Source organism: Palaemon carinicauda, chromosome 12, assembly GCF_036898095.1.
Source record: "Palaemon carinicauda isolate YSFRI2023 chromosome 12, ASM3689809v2, whole genome shotgun sequence".
Taxonomy (NCBI): domain Eukaryota; kingdom Metazoa; phylum Arthropoda; class Malacostraca; order Decapoda; family Palaemonidae; genus Palaemon; species Palaemon carinicauda.
The window spans coordinates 65,767,772-65,786,013 of record NC_090736.1 but is presented as its reverse complement, the minus strand read 5'-3'; the positions used below and the strand labels follow the sequence as shown (position 1 = coordinate 65,786,013).

At 36.3% G+C, this 18,242-nt stretch overlaps 1 protein-coding gene across 1 annotated transcript in view; it reads left to right on the top strand.

Annotated features, from left to right (window-relative positions):
* Nucleotides 1–17,555, top strand: part of ORMDL (Orosomucoid 1-like) — a 74,435-nt gene extending 56,880 nt beyond the window's left edge. The window contains exons 3-4 of the mRNA XM_068384473.1: nucleotides 1,925–2,076; nucleotides 6,572–17,555. Of these exons, the coding sequence (XP_068240574.1) occupies nucleotides 1,925–2,076; nucleotides 6,572–6,707 (288 nt within the window). The 3' untranslated portion in view covers nucleotides 6,708–17,555. The remainder of the gene's footprint in view (nucleotides 1–1,924; nucleotides 2,077–6,571) is intronic.
* The last annotated feature ends 687 nt before the right edge of the window (nucleotides 17,556–18,242 follow it).

Genomic DNA, 18,242 nt, shown 5'->3' with positions numbered 1-18,242 from the left:
CGAATTTGTCATTTTTTAAGCTTTAAAATCAAGCCCCATAGAGCTGAAAACTATAAATTGTCGTGCATCGGCAACATGAGTGAAACTCCTGTTAACTTCTACAGTATTCAATTCAATGAAACTGTAAATGAAATAAGAGAAGTACTTCAGATAAAACTTTTGAAATTAGTATGCTAAATGTAAAATGATAAATCAAGTAATAATTGTTTATTTTAGGAAATATAACATTTCCTTCAGTAGTTTGCCATGATCAACTGATTTGGAAAGCATAGATGGTAGTCAAACAACTTATAAACGTAAACAGCGTAAAAGATTAAAATTTCCTGTTGTTATTTCTTAATACGATACTGTACTAACATGGGAATATTATTTGCATTATTGTTAGGTACAGTTAAGTGAAACACCAGTTTAAGCAAAATCCTACACAATACTACACAGTATTCTAGAAGTTTTATTCCAGCTGTGACCAAGTTGTAGAATGATCTTCCTAATCAGGTAGTTGAATTAGTAGAACTTCAAAAGTTCAAAGTTGCATCAAATGTTTTTATGTTGACCAGGCTGACATGAGTCTTTTTATAGTTTATATATGACATATCTGTTTTGATGATGTTAATAGTTTATATATGACATACCTGTTTTGACATTGTTACTGTTTTTAGAATGATTTATATTAATTTGTTCTCATCAATTATTTATTTCCTTATTTCCTTTCCTCACTGGGCTATTTTTCCCTATTGGAGCCCATGGGCATCTTGCTTTTCCAACTAGGGTTGTAGCTTGGCTAGTAATAATGATAATAATAATAATAATAATAATAATAATAATGATAATTTCAAATATGCTGTAATATTTTACTACAGTAAATGGATAAACAGCTTGTACAATGACGTAGCCTAGCTCAGGAGTGTACACGCTAAATCTATATCGCGTGTATGAGCGACCCCCTGGAATATAGCTTCTAAATTAGTCTTCAAAACTTGCACGTTACTCGAGTATATACGGCATATTAACTTGAAAAACCTACATAGCATAATACAAAATGCAAAAGAGATGGTAAGCATCTCAAGAAATGAGCACAATAGTTATTGCTATGATTTAACTTAATTGAATGTTGTCGGTACTACCATGTGAGATGTCTGCCACTGGAGTACAGAAAGTGAAAGCAATTAACCGTTGAAGGATTGAAAGGAAAATAGCAAAACAAAATGAAGGGATTTGAATACAGTACAGTACTGTATTTCTTTGACAGGGTTTAGCTGGTGGATATCAAGATGCAGTACTGTATCTGTTATCTAGAATTTTTTGTTAATCTAGGTTTTGCTTAATTTCATTTGTCATCGTAATCATTTAATATGTAAATTTGAGTACTTTATAATGCTTTATAATACATGCCTTAATTCTGCCGAGTTTCTTGAAAATGTCTCGCTTGAAGTATTGCTTCTGCTTTTTTTTTTTGTCATAAAATTTTAGGATTAGTGACATGAGAGTATTAAGGTAATTAAAACAATTACAGAATAAGTATAAGTTTTATGAAAAAAATGGGAATTGGTGACACATTTATAACTATTGAAACCATTGCACCATTAAGTATAATGGAAAGTTAGTGGCAATTAAAGTTTTATGATACCCTTTTATAGCTACTAAACCACTTCTCTAACTGACTGCAGTTCTCTGCTCTGCTGACTATCATATTGCCACTTCTCCTTAGTCTAGTAGAATACAAGTTATTCTCTGTATTGAGATCATCACATGTCATCATATTTTGTCATTTGCATATTGTAATCCTCCTAGCTTATTGTAGTCATTGATATGTTGCATTTATTGCTTTTGCTATGGACATAGAGTATATGAAATTTATTTAGTATTGTAATGCAGTCTTGGAAGTTATAACATTCCTATACTGTATTAGTATTTATTTTTACAGGCTAACTACTTGTTCCTTCATCAAATCAAAGGCACCCCATGGCAGCTATCAGATCAAGGAAAAGCTCGACTTATGACTGCATGGGAACAGATTGATTATGGACAGCAGTACACAACAACTAGGAAATTCATCACTATAGTTCCTATTGTTCTGTAAGTATCAAGTGTTGTTTTTATAGTATGATAGAATATGTAGAAAAGTTGGTAGTATACAGTATACTACTGTATTTTTGGGTAAATAATTTGTAAAGTTAGATATCCTCAATTTTGATATTTTCATTGTCAAGACATGAAGCGCGAATGATTACCTTATTTTGAAGATGAAGATAAAGTCTTTCTGCACAAAATATGTAATTGATCCGGTACACTTACAAACCTTCGTCCTTTACATAGGAGATATAACACTGAAGCTAGAGAATACAGCAGTTGAAACTTTTATATCAAGGTGTAAATGGGTGGCCGTTACTTACCTGGCTTTGAGTGGGAGAGTCCCGCCCCTCTGCTTCCTCACTCAATAGTCACTTTCATAACAATGTCAGTGGGGATAGATGCTCTTCCACTGGCTGAAGACTTTGGCATATTTTTGCTTTCTAGCCTATTTTCTTCTGTACTCAGACACTTTTTCCGGTAATGACTCTACAGGATCTTGGAACATTTTCGTAGGGTTTGAGACATGATTATGGATAAGATGTCCCTTACAACTTAATCAGTTAGCCAAAGGGGAACGCAAGATTCTCACCTTTGCCGCCTTTGAGTCAGACTTCTTTGACATTGGAAGAAACAAGCTCCTTCCCGAAGGAATACCGTATCCGTTGGATTCATGCTCTCGCGAGCAACATGTCTCCTAGTGAGCGCTGTTGAATCAACATTCCCTGACTGGATTGGAATGCTATTTGCCAGACTTGGTCTGAGGTCAGATCACTTTTTAGCGACTTGAGTGTGCTTAACAAGTGACCACACGCCGCTCAGCAAGGTTACGAGTCAACTTCTGCATGATCCTTCTTCACCTCATCTTAAAGAACACAGACACACCTCACTCACATGCACCTCAACCGGACGTGCCTCAACCACATGTGCCTCGCCCACACGCACATCACCCACACGTGCCTCGCCCACACGCGCCTCGCCCACACGCGCCTCACCCACACATGCCTTGCCCACACACGCCTGGAATTGTCAGGGTTTAAGGGCCAAATATGGTTGTACAGATTGATATAGGGAGAAAATATACATTATGCTCTCTGTACGTTTTCCTCCAAATGATAATAGGCAGAGTCAGGTAGGTTATCAAGCTGTTGAACCTCATGATGTTGGTCAATCTGAAGGATGTGTACTTCCAGATCCCAATCCATCCCGGGTCTAGGAAGTTGCCCAGTTTTGTCTGACCGATCAGAGTGTACCAATTCAAAGTTCTATGCATTGATATTTCACTAGTCCACAAGTCTTCCCCAGAGTTTACTCTGGTATCAGCATTGGTACACACCAACAGCATTCGTCTCCTGCGCCACCTGGACGATCTCACCGGGACAAACTCCTCTCGTTCATTCATTATCTGAGGATCATTGTGAATCATGAAAAGTCGACCTAGTGTCCAAAGACTGATTTATTTTGGAATAAACACTGACACCTTTGGAGGAAGAGCCTTCCCACCTCAGGATGAAGTAGCATCTTCGAGAGGTGGCTTCCCCTCTCCTTCAACAGCTCCTCTGCCAGCAGAAGGGGCTGGAAGGTCTGGCCTCCTTGGAACGTCTCATTCTGAAATGTAGTCTCCACCTTCAATCCCTTGAATAGTAACTGAAGAGACACTGGTCACAAGACAGCGACCCTATAGGAGAGGGTCCCAGACACGATCTGGAATTATTCCATGCAGGACGAACCCTTCGCTGGTTCATGGGCACATCAAAAGAGAGACTGGGAAGCACACCCTCTACAACCCTTAGAGTCGGTACAAAGGACCAACCGGGTACGACGATCCTATATCAAAGTGTTGAGTCTTCAAGCGGCTCTCCTCGCTCTCCAACACTTTTGCCCTCTTTTGACCGGTCACTCGGTGTGGTGAATAATTGACAGCACCAATGTAGAGACAGGTAGCAACTGAGGCAATACTGTTTCTCTGCGGTTTTGCAAACTGACAGTAGAAATCCACGAGTGGGCGATGCTCGACCCGGTTACTCTATCAGCCTGCTTTATTACAGGCGAAAGAACATTGGAAATGGACAGTCTAAGCTGTAGGATGCAGATCGTAGGGCTAGAATGGTCTTTGCATCCTCAGATAATGAGCAAGACCCCGACTTTGAGGGGTTTTCTGATAGTCAGTCTTCGCAACCTCACTAATCGGAAACTTTTGATATTCTGCTCTCTAATGCCAGACTCAGAAGCAGCTTTTCTGCTGTTTTACCTGACCAGGAGTGTCTTGAAACAAATCTGGGCCACTCCCAACTCGTTATTATTATTATTATTATTATTACTTGCTAAGCTACAACCCTAATTGGAAAAGCAAGATGCTATAAGCCCAGGGGCTCCAACAGGGAAAATAGCCCAGTGAGAAAAGGAAACAAGGAAAAATAAAATATTTTGAGAAGAGTAACATTAAAATAAATATCTCCTATATAAACTTTAACAAAACAATAGGAAAAGAAATAGGATAGAATAGTGTACCCTCAAGCAAGAGAACTCTAACCCAAGACAGTGGAAGACCATGGTACAGAGGCTGTGGCACTACCCAAGACTAGAGAACAATGGTTTGATTCTGGAGTGTCCTTCTCCTAGAAGAGCTGCTTACCATAGCTAAAGAGTCTCTTCTACCCTTAGAAAGGGGAAAGTGGCCACTGAACAATTATAGTGCATTAACCCCTTTGGTGAAGAAGAATTGTTTAGTAATCTCTCTGGTGAATGAGGACAGAGGAGAATATGTAAAGAATATGCCAGACTATTCAGTGTATGTGTAGGCAAAGGGAAAATGAACTGTAACCAGAGAGAAGGATCCAATGTATTACTGTCTGGCCATTCAAAAGATGCCATAACTCTCAAGTGGTAGTATCTCAATGGGTGGCTGGTGCCCTGGCCAACCTATGACTCTAATAGAATCTAGGTGGCTCCAAGTTGAATGGTACCTGGGCCTTCTACCCCTCTGGCGAGAGGCTCTGGTATTGCCTCCTCATTCTGAGATATTCCACCAACCACGCACCAAGAGATCCCACAATTCGGTGGAACCACTTCAGAATCACGAGTGGAGGTTATTTAGCATCTCCTCTCAGAGACAGACTTTTCTCGTGGAGATGAGCAAAAAATGTCAAGATACTTCAGGGAATTGACAACTTCAATGTACTAGACCAAGTGGGTCATCTTCTATGGTTGGGAAAGTGGGCTTCTCGTCTCGGAGCCTCTATGCCATGGTTAGTTGAATGTTTACTTTACCTCCAAAGAGAAAAGCTCTTCTTGGGAATGATGGTGAGAGGCCATCACTCAGCTTTAAAGTTAGGTCATAAGGCTGAAAGGGATTGATATTACTCCATACTCATCAGAGTTTTGAACAGACTTGTATTCCGAGAGAGGTGAGACCACCACCCTCGGATGTTAATGAAGTCTTGCTGTCCCTGAAGAGGACATGTTTGAACTGTTGGGGCTTACCTTACGTAGAAACCTTTCCACAAATGGGTTTCTTGCCCAATTTAGCCTGCAATAAGGGAGTTAACGAATTTCATGGGCTTTCCCTTAGTGTTATTCATACGGAATGTAGGGGACAGGTCTCGTCCCCCTTCATCCCTGAGCTTCTAGCTAAAATCTAGAATCCGTCTTTTCTCAATGCCAGGATTTCTTTGTCTTAGAGGCCAAGCCATAGAGATGTAACCAGTGATCTTGATCAGCTACTTAAGGGTTCTGTAAGGGAGCTTGACTGCTTCCTTAAACATACACAAACAACCAGACCTCACCTGCTGTTCCTCTTCCTCAACACGAGGAGAGTGGAAAAGGAGGTGACCAAGTACGAAAACCTCCTGGCTGAGGAAAGTCATTGACTACACCCATTTGCCATCTTCACCTTCTCCTAGTAAAGCTTGGGGTAAAAAGCTCATGATGTCATGGGAGTAGTTACGACCTTATCATCCCATATGAATCTCTGTGGCTCGGATACTCTAGGCAGGCACATGGAAACACCAAACGACGTTTACTGCCCATTACCTGTAGGAATTGACCCACAGGTCCCTATACACCTTTTTGCTAGGACCTGTAGTAGCTACACAGGAGTTTTAATATCGGATCATGGACAGAGGTAACCCGATATAAGTTTCCTGTCAGCTGGAAGGGGCCTTCCTCCCACCGAAGGATGAGTCTCCTAGGTAAAGGATGAAGGTTTGTATTTGTACCAGAACAAATTATGAATTTGGAGATTTTTCATACTTTCCACCATCACCAACCTTTGAGAAAGTTCCAGCTGCAATCAAAGTGACAACTCAGTGAGCAAGCAGAGAGGCGGGACTTCCCGTTGCCAGCCTGGTACAGTAATTACCGGTCACCTGTTTATATCTCGTTATAAAAGTTTTAACTGCCATATTCTCCATCTTTGCTCTTTTATCGCCTATGTAAAGAACTCTGGTTTGTACAGTTAAGAAAAATACAAGTTATATCCAAATTTGTTATTTTCTTCCAGGTTTATTCTGACTAGCTTCTACACAAAATACGACTTCAACCATTTTGCTATCAACCTAGCAACACTGCTTCTTGTACTCATACCAAAACTGCCACAGTTTCATATGGTGAGGCTGTTTGGAATCAACAAATATTGATAGCAGAGCCTTGACATTCCACACGGTATCGTCTTGGGGCCCACATTAATGTTTGCGCTCACGCAGCTTGTTTGATGATTTTCTTTTATGATTGATTGCTTTGTATCATTCAACATTCTTGTCTTGGCAGTAGTTACTACTAAGTAGCAAGTATATTTTAGCTTTTCAAAACATATCCTTTGGAGGTATGCCAGGTACAACACAGCAGTTTTCATGTTCTTATGATTGAGATGTGGTTTGGTTTAGTGTAATTCTCTAGCTTTAGTTGTTTTCTCCTGTAAAAGGTAAATTTATTACATATATTAATTCACTTCAGAAACTTGTTCTTTTACTTTCAAAAACTAACATTTCATGGTTTGCCTCCTTTTGGTAACAGGAGAGTTTATAAAGTACAGTACCTCTAATGCTTAAATTTGACTATATTTGCCAAGTTAAGAAGCTTGAATTTTCAAAAGTTGCTTTATGCATTTTAACTTGAAAGCTGGGTTTGCTCCACCCTAATAATTTAGGCTCATATGTATATATTTTTTTCATGTAACGGGTGGTGAAATGGGTAATTTGCTACCCTTATTTATCTTATGTCTAGAGAGAGAAAAGGTGGGCTTCAGCCCCAATGAACTAAAACATCCGCCTTTTGTAGAGAGAAGATTGTAAAAATCTTAGTATAGATATTTGTAAGAGCAGACATTTGGTTCAATCGGAAATTTGTGAGATGCTTTTGTAATTTACCAATCAAGTTTTCTATCACAGTTTAAAGTTCAAGTTTTGATGAAAAATGTGTGAGGCTGGTGTTTGGAAGCTACTGTTATATCAGTCCTAGTAACCTTCAGAACTAAGGACCTTTGCAGCTTGCATTTGATAGTAGCTGTATTTCTTTCAGTCTTATATACTGCTATCTGTTCCCCTTAGTGTCTTCTTACTAAACTCTCCAACTTCTTCAACGTCATTCCCAAAGCCATTTATTCTTGAGGCTAGCTGTACTCATCTGGAAATGACTGGTTGAGTGAAACTTATTTTCATCCTTCTGTCTCTCTGGTTATTAGTGAAACTACTTTTATCCTCTCTATGGGTATGATATTCATTATATTTACTAGATTACTGTACAACCTTGCTCATTCTGACTGTCTAAGAATAACTACTTCTCTTGTAAAAAGAGTTCTTTTGGTTGTTGCTCATGATTAAATGTAGTTATGTAATATTGAGCATGGTAGATTTGTAAAATGTCTCACAGCCTAATAATTTTGACACTAGTAATACTGTGTACCAATGTGGTAATTGTTTATTATCTAATATAATTATTTTATATTTGATATAAATTAAAATGTGAAAAATAATTACGTAGTTGGACATTTCTTCTTCATTAGTTATTTGTTAAAATATGGTAGTCTGGGATTATAAAGTGAAGTATTTTTACTCATTATTGAAATAGTAGTGGTAAGCCTTTACAAGCCAGAAACGTGCGGATAATGTCTCAATTAAAGGGTTTTGTTATATAAGCACGGTGATTGGTGATATCCAAAATTTCGTTATAAACAAGGTTGGTTACTTTCTTAGTCATGAGGGACCTTAGCATTGTCTCTAGACCAGTTCTGTTCAGTATTCCAGGTAAATTTATTATTGTATAATTGAATTACTGAAATGTCAGGCCAAAGTAAATCTTAGTTTTTGTGTAGCTCTTTGTATCAAAAAGTTTTTTGTAAGACAGCCAGTTTGTAAGGGAATGCAAAAAAATGGACTTTTCTGAAATACACTCTTTAGAGATTTTTTTGTAATTTTGTTATGAATATTACGTAAGTATTTTAAAGCAGCAGATCATGACTGCCGTAATTTTTTATCAATAAATTTCAGATCTCGGAAGCATTTCTCCGTTTGAAATAGATTGATGGATTATATGTTTAAGCGGTGTCCTTTAATCTGCTGTAAAGTCTTATGATTGGTGGTATTGGGATTGGGAACTGTGTAACTATCTGGATGGATCATTGTTTAAACAAAACAGAATTTCTCTCTCTCTTTCTCATAGTTTTTCCCTATTTCATCAGAATTTATTGAAGAGTGTGGGAGGATATTTCTGCAGCTTTGGGATGTGGGTTATGCATTGCCTGCTGAATGATATTGAAGGTTCTCAACTTACAGACATTCTATTTACAAGCATGAGGAGATGCAAACACAAATTCAACTGAAATCATAAATTTCAGATATTGTATCAAAAGTCTGTATGCTGTAATAAAATAAGACATCATTTATTATAGTAAGCAAATAGGCATTTGCAATAACCCAATGATTATTTCATATGAAACGGGACTATTTGTTAACTTTTGTAGCTGGAAATCGTACACATGGGAGTCAAGTTAGGTGTACCCTATGACAAAACTTAGTAAAATTGGACTTGCAAACAGCTTCTTGGAACCTATTACGTTTGTAAGTTGAGGACATTCTGTACATAGTTTGCTCTATTTTTACTGAAGTATTTGGAGGTATTGAGAAGTTGTGAGAGTGCTGCTTTGTGTGTGTGTGTATGAAAATACATTTCATTATGATGTTGAGAATTATTAGTAAAGGCTTCATCACTAAGCTTTTACACCTGGTGAAGAAAAGATTGATGTAAGTTTAAAAAAAAAACATGAAATTTTATGTTTGCATCATGTATGAGGATGATTTGCCCAAGGGAAGAGGAGAATATTTCTTACTAATGCTTTTCTTTTGTGATGTTTTGTGATGGCCATTTTTTGGTTTTGGTTTTAAGATGCATCTTTTCATAATTTCATACGTCTGATCAGTGTTTATCATTGCTTAATAATCATTAAGGGTGTTATGGTGCCATGCTGTTTTTTTTGTGAATAATTTGAGATCGTTTGGTTCTATTTACAATATGTAATAATAGACAGAGTTAATGTGCTTGCACTTACCTGTTATTTGATTTACGTAGCATTTGCTTTTTATTGTGCCTCTTGTGATGGCTATCGGCTTTTATCTCTTAGGGGTTACACTATCTTATGGCTTTGGTCAGTATGAATCAGCTTATTGAGGGATGGGCTCAGTTTAGATGTGACCCACGCAGAGGGATAATAGGTTGAGCTGGTACTAACTACACAGTTGAAAATTACAAGAAATGAATGTGATGAATAGATATTTATGTTGGGTACTGTATTCGTATGTATAGCAGTATACAATAACTTTTATATTTATATCTTCTCACGTTGAATAGATATACACTACTTGGAGTACATATCTAGAAGTACATTATATTGACATACCAAGTTACAGTTATTGAGTCGAGACTTCTTAAAATGTCAATTGAAATAGTAGTTTTAAAGATATTTTATTGAATAGTCTACCAGTACAAATAGTCCCTGTAAAGGAGTAAATGATCAGAACATTCAAAGTGCAATCCAGCACAAATTTTTACTCGGTCTTTTTGAAAAGAAGTTTTGTAACTTTATGTCTATATAACTATGATTAATGGCAGTGACAGGGGTATTTTTTTAATTTGGCTTAAAAAGCTCCAGGAACCTTTAAAAGATGTTTGGTTCCTTGACCCATTACTACTGCCTAGGTCATAAATGCATTCTTTAGTACTGGTATATCTGCGTTTTAGGGAAGCTCAACTCATAGCATTGAAATGTGTGTTGAAGTACAAGCCACCAATCAGTTGGGTTTCAGTACACACAGAAATAGATTTGTTTCAGTACTTTGTAAATACTGTGAGTGACATTGTCCTTGTCTTTCATAATCTTGTGTTTATAAATTTAATATTTTCACCATCTGATTCTTACAGTACAGTATTTAATCTTTTGAATAAAAGTGTTCAGAGTAAAAAATCAGTACAGTATAGTGTCCTCAACGAAATGGCAATAATGATGCACTGCTAAGCATTATAGTCCAGTGGTGTGGCATTGTTTTTGAATGGTGTGGCTATGTCTTCCTATGTAGAATGCGACCTTTGATTAAAGATTGCGTAGTGGATTGGGAAAAGTGACACCCCTCATAATCAGAGGCAAGTCTCAACCCGTTGTTGTTGGACTGTAGTTCTTGCACTTGCACTAATCCCGCCATGGGAAACTCCATGTATAGGCCCCAGTATGACATCTCACGATTGTCTGAATCATAATTACTGTTGTTGACAATAGGGAAACTGCAATAATGTAAACCAGACTTATGCTGGAATTACACATCATTTCTTGCTCGAGGTTTTCGCCAAGCTCCAGCCAATGCTCGCGAGCTAAAGTGTTGTAGCGTTGCACTATGATGTTGTGGTTTGAGGAGCATTAGGAAAAAGTGTAAACAAAACTAAACAGACTGTTGCAGTAATATGTATTTTTGGAATGTTACATGAAGAGGAGCAAAAAACCTTTGTGGGTTCAAGAGTGGCTCAGGAGAAGAGAAGCCAAAGGTATCTTTTACAACTTATGTCAGGAAACGAGATGTGAGGATGGTTCTGCCTTATATGACGACTACAGGATGAACCAAGCAGATCTTTCATTATCTCTTGAGTCTTGTTGGACTCAAGATTGCCAAGCAACAGCACATCCTATCTGCAGCAGTGATCTTATTTACATCCAAAATCATGCTTGCAGTTTGTGCTCGCTGCTTCCCTTCCTGTCAAGAAGCAAATATCTCAAGAAACAAGCTCCTGGTTTTCCATTTTGGGCAGTAACAGCTTGCTGCTGAGAAAAAAAAAAAGACAGTGTGATTCCATCTTTTTACTGGTAGTGGGTTATGAAATGACTTCCTTGATTAATCTTATCAGAAAGTTTAAGATTTAAGGAAGCATTAATATCACCATCTTTGTAGTTAGAAGAACCTATATAATTACTGTAGTACAGTACCTAGTATTTGAGTTGAATTATGTTTTTTTAACTGCTGGGGTAAAGAGAGTTAATGGAATTCATTGCTATTATAAAAGAATGCTGTTATACTAGAGCATCTTATAAGGAAGGTTGTATTTTAGTGTGTTTAAAAGAAAATTGAAAACATTGATGGCAAAGTTTTTGGTTACCTTCAGTTATAGTAGCATTCTTGATGCTGAAATACTACACTTAAATAATGATAATATTAACAGTAATAATGTTAGCTACTCATAGCCTTAGTAACATAAAGAATAAAATTCCCAGCAATTATGTTTTGAAGTTAACATTAAAAACTTACGAAAAGCATATTAGAACCAGCTTATATCATATTTGAGAAAAGTAAACTCTGAATCAAACTGGAAACAAATATTTTATTAAACTCTTATCAAAAGTTATTTAGAAGATGTACAGTTCTTTTTTTTTTCATTAAAAGTAAATAATTTGATGCCATATTAAGTAATTCCTTTGATTTTGAAAGCACAACCATCAAATATCTCATTCAGACATGTTTTCCCCTTATCACAGTATACTGTATGTTGGTGTACATGATAAATTGACCAGCCATTATATGAAAGGGATGATTTAACTCGAAGAATATCTTTATGAGCTGTACAGTAATGTTCTAAAAAGGAAGATGCATGTATCATATATGATATATGCAAGTCTTTGGAAAATATTTGGCAGAATATTGGGATAAACAGTGGTATATTAGTGTGATTTGAGATAAAAGTTGGTGTGCATCAAAAGTCAACATGGAGTGTTTGAGTTTTTACCATGCTAATCAAGAAGCTGGAAAGTATCCAGTGGGCATGGTGTTAGCAGCAGAATAGGAATGTTTGATAGATAGAAAGGAGGAATAGATTAGAGAGGATTTATCAGTTTAAGCAGAATCTTACTTTTGGTGATCAGAAAAGACGCAAAGAACTAAAGTCCAATTGAGAGGATTAGAGGTGAATGCAACGTCTTGTTTAAGTGTAATGGAGAATGTTGGTGGCGATGGTCATGACTGACAATGGGAATGATCTAGGTTAGATATTTTAATAGAAATCTCCCATGAGAAGGTGAAGACCATGTTTCATTGGAAGGGTAGGCTTTAAAGAAGGTACACTATAACTATTAAGTCACCTTGGTGATATACAGTACTAGAATTGCTAAATAGCAACAACCGGAATGAAGTGGAACTGGACTTCTGTGTCTTGATAGTAGACAGCAAAATCTTGAATGCTTATATGAGGCCTGGAATTTTCCCATAGATGACAGTTTGAAAAGTTGACTACGAAATGCTGAAACTAAGTTATTGGAAAGATCACATATAAAATGAGAAAGTTGTTGAAAGTTTTGTCCAGAGGCTGGAAAATGGACAATGGTTTTGCCATGCAATGGAAAAGGGAGATCAGTCAGTCAGAGGAGTAGATATGGAATTAGTTGGACAAAGACCTTAAACATGAAATGGGCAGATCAGAGGAAATTTGTCACAGTCTAATCCATAAAGGAATACCCTGATGTATTATTGTTAATGATGGTACTGTACTTGTTATCTGCCCTAAATTTAAAATGGGAGGAATCTTAAGAATTTCAAAACAGCTTGGAAAGCCAGACAAAGAAATTCACCACCTCTTCCCAATATTTCTGATTCTCAGAAAAGTAGCTATGGCCCATACTACCAACTCGTACACAGGTGGAAAAAAAAGGTATGAAGTAAAACTTGATCCATAGTGTAATTAAACAGACTTAAAACGTGATCCCTGGTGTAACTAAACAGACTTGTATGTGATCCCTGATGTAATTAGATAGACTCAAAACTTGATCATTGGTGTAATTGAATAGACTTCAAATGTCATTTAAAATATTTGCAAAACCCTTTCATCATAAAATTGGCTTATGATCCAAAGGAGGAGAGCTTCTAGGAAGTGCCCTTTTCCTAGTTAGAGGTCTTACACAAGGAACAACAATGTGCTGAATGCTTATTTAAGTTCAAGACTGTAGTATTTACGGTATATGGCAAACATGAAACCTTATACACTTCTTGGAAACTTCTTGCTTATAGTAATGAAAAATCCAATTATAAAATTTTATTGACACCTGAAGTGTTTTGCCTTGGTGTTTGTTGTGAGAAAGTATAACTATTTCCCTGTGATATCTCGGGAAGAATTACTGTGTCTTGGATGCAAAATGCCAATTACTTTGATGGTTAACATTCCTGCACAAAAACCTCGTCGTTTAGGCAACAACTAAACAGTATCTTGTCTGATGCTTCTAAAGGTGGATAATTTTGAAGTATTGTGATACAGTGTTTAATTAAAGATCTTTTGCCCACTTGGCACATTAGTGCTTTGGCAGCCTAGATACAGATGTTTCACTTGGCTGTTTATTCAACTCAAAATTGGTGAGAAACATTGCTGAATAGGTATCATGAAGCTTGTCGAATTTTAGAGTTATGAAGTACAGTATTATAATTTTGTAAAGACCAAGTGAGGGAATGCCTAACCTAGTTGACTGAAGAATTGATATAGTTTTAATCTCAACTAATACTCATACTTTAATTCAAGTGTGATAGAAATATCCAGAGATATAGCCACTTCTGTGAAATTTCTTCACTAATGTTGAAGTTACAGTACAGTACTGTAGAGTATTCATGATCGTTTCTTTATCATTAGCCTTTTTTAAGAGAAAAATAGTCTTTAGTTTGAAAAAAAAAAACTACATTTTGAGGCATATTTTCATGCAAGAATTCGTGTTCAAAAGACTACAATGTATTAACCTGAAAAAAATTTAAATCTTAAGTTAATAACCTATGTTCATTGTAATTAATGATCCCAAAAAGGCCTTCATATTTCTTTATTGCAGGAATTTCTGACCAATAAAAACTATATTTAAATGTGAAATTATTAGTGTTTTTATTGAAGTGCTGGCTGAAATAGAGATGCAGCATCTACGGTGGAGCTGCAGGTAGTTAAGGATGATGTGTTTTTAATATACTGAGTGGCTGCTAAAGGCAATATTTTTCATACCTTGCAATCCTGCAGTCTTAGCTGTTTGATACAAATGCTATGAAAAATCTAATTTGTTGAAAGTGATTCAATAAAGTTGCGAGGATTTTATGTGCGTGTCTGTTGTTGAGAAAGATACACTTATAGTCACCATTGATGCAGATCCATTTATCATGATAGGCACTGTAAATTCCATTTAGCAATAGGAGGACTTCCTAATCTCCGAATGTGAAGACCATATACTTCCAGGTACCCATTTGTATGGTATATGGGAGGTACATTTGCACTGTATTGTACTTTAAATGCATTTGCATAGGCTTTGTATACCAATTTAGGAACTGTGTAAACTGACCATGTGGTGTTGTTTTTATGATTGACTTGTGATTGGATTGATTTTGGATCTGCTTATTCACGGTCAAAAAGTTTCTCTTGGCATAAAAGTAGATGCAGATCGTTTGCCGTGAAAAAATCAAAGAGTACAGTAGTAGTTTAAGGATATTATTCCGATCAGAGAAAATATGAAAATTAGTATTTAGAATCATTTACTACTTTCTTCAAGGTAATGACTAACCAATTATTTTAGAACCATTCATTGAAAATCTTCCAACCTTTTGATATCTGAAACACCGGGTACGTATTTTTTGTTGAAGTAAATATCTTGAGATTATATTAGCCCATTATATTAATGCCTGGTATGGCAAAATTACTCAATTGAATGGTTCATCCATTCTTTCAGAACAAATGAATTCCACTGAATATTTGGATGGCAATGGTTTTTAGGTTACTCTATGCCATATCCAGCAAGAATGTATAATTGCATTACTGTATGTGAAGTTTCCAGATTTACGGGACAACAAAATGCATACCCCTCTTCCACCCATTGGACAACCTTTATGTGCATGGTCTTTTGCCAGTAGGCTATATGTAAGAATATCTTGTAATAGTTTTGTCTTTCAATAATTTTTAAATGATCCTTCTCATTTCCTGGTGGCTTCCAAATGTGTTTGCAGTATAGCAGTTCATTTTTAAAGATTCATAGAAAAAACCTCATGAGATGGTTAGGTTTCTCTGCCAGTTACACTGCTAGTACTATCATCAAGGAATGGAGTTGTAGCACCTCCAAGACTGGAAGTTTTATTTCCAATAATTGCTTAATAGCCAAGAAATACCAAGTGAAATTGATTGTCTTTTGTAGCTAAACCCTCAGATGAAATACATCTTTTACTACCTCATTGAGTGACATCTAGCTACTCATATGGAAAGAGAAGGGACTTTTGTTTAGTATTTTGGTATAAGTTGGAACACTCAAGTAATTTAACTCTTCATTTTTACTTGTTCTGAATCATTTAGTAATTTTTACTCTCCTAATTTTAAGAGGGATTGTATATTACCTCAGTTACTGTACTCCCATAAAGTGAAAAGTATACACTAATCTTCAGTGTTCCTTTTTAAAACTTAGGGAAACTATAATTTTCTCCTCATCAGTTGAAATGTGTGATCCTTCTGCCATTTGCTGATTTATCAGATTTGTCATAATACAGTACAGTATCTTGTTGATGTGTGTTCTTTAAAGACTAGTTCCCAGGAGCACCTTCAAGTTATTCTTACAGCTTGGATGTTAGTGGCCATTCAGAGCAACACTAACAAAAGACATAGCATGTTAACTGTGTGATGTATTGAATGTTCAAAAGAAGGCTACTGTATATTAAAGGGTCTTTATTACTTGTCCGATTCATTTGAATAGCAAAAAGTCGGGCCCTAAAAGATCTTGTAAGTCATGGGTCAACTGATTTCACAAATTTTTGAGGCAATTGGTTAGTACTCATGGTGTGCCTTTTGGTTTTTTAATTTTGTATGTTACCTTTTCTTACTTTGGTGAAAAAGTAGGGTAACATTATTAAATTGCCAATCTCATCTTATTGCTACATCTGCCAAGATGCCATACAGGCCAAGTTGTTGATGACAGAATATCCCCAGTAGCTTATTGTTAGCCTACTGGAAATGTCCCTGCCTGGTAATCTGTTGGATGAGGGTTTGAGGTCTGCTCAAGCTCAATACTGTAGTTTCTTGTAGTGTCTGCAACATCACCATTTTTGTGATGAAGGGATTGGGGTTGGGGGCATTGCCTCTCCCTCCCTGGTCCTAGCTTGATGGAGAGAGGCTTTGGACGCAGATCCTGTGTGTCAGTCTCTAGGACATTATCCTGTTCCTTGTCTCTGCCATTCATGAGTAACTTTTAAACCAGAAAAGTTACCTTCCAGGCTTCATACCTAACCTGAAATATGTAGCCAACACCGATGTTATCTACTATAGTGTACCATTGAGTCATCTTAAATAAAAAGAGTTCCTTAATAAAATATTGTAGCTGTGAGCATGTTTAGATCTTGTCACTTGGGGCAACAAGTGACCCTCTAGATTAATATGAATGTTATAGTTCCTAGTTACCAAGACCCTTGTCAAACTCATTTGGAAGTTAGACCGAAAGATATCACTCCAAATCCAATTTGGAGAATTTCATTGGTTCAGTACAGATTTATACAGTATATGGGTAGGAAAACATCACAAATCTGTGAAAGGATAGTATCAGTTAAAATAGTACATTAGAATGTCACTGGAAAATTGAAAGCATGAACTGAAATGGATTTGAAAATATCAAGTGCTGCATGTAACAAATTGTCTTTGTATTCATATGTATTGAACAGGACTTCAATTAAATAACTACAGTATACAGTATGTCAGTGAAGAGAGTTGTATTTATTTTCCAAATATTTAAGCATAACTGACTAAAAAGGGTTTTCCACCTTTTGGATGTATTTATAGCCTTGCAGATTGTTTTGAAATGCTCGAGAGATGTTTATTAGTACAAAATGTAATGTCTCTTGTCTGTAATTTTCAAAATATTCTAATGGCCAAGTTTTTTTCTGTAAACATAGCACAAATAGGAACTTGAAGTGTGGTGATAACTATGTAAAGATTTATATTTCTTTTAGTTTTATTAAAGATTAACCATTCTCCTGTGTCATTTTCCTCATCTATTTTTAGCCCATTTCCAAATGAAAGCTTTCAACATTGTTAGAATATTGATAAAAAGACAAAAACAAAATGAAACCCTACAAGTAAAAATATTTAGGTTTTTCTTTCATTTTTATAATAAGAAAGATCCCGAACACCAATATTTCTATAATTTGCACTTTAGGACTAACTTTAATCTCCTATTTGATGTGAAAATATTCAGTAAATATTGTGTGTAGTCATTTATTCTTTTGCCTCTTTGGCATCTCCTTTAAAATGAGCAGAATTTAATCTTTGTAGCTCCACTTCACAAAGGTGAAATTTCTTTATTTCCATTTTTTCTTGTTATGTTGCTGTTTTTGTTTCCAAGACTTCCTTTTCATTTCAAAACAGGAAAGTGAGCAGACAAAGTGAGATCAACTAAACGAAATAGGGCACTGAGCAAGCAGAACCATCAACTGAAATCCAAATAGAGAAACAAGGAGATGAGGTGTCATTAACTAAAATCCAAATAGGGAAACAAGGAGATGAGGTGTCATTAACTAAAATCCAAATAGGGAAGCAAGCAGATGAAGTGCCAACAACAAAATTCTAGATAGGGAAGCAAGTAAATGGAGTGCCATCAACTAAATGCAAATAGGAAACCCAGTAGATAGCCATAAACTAAAGTACAATGGGGAGACCAG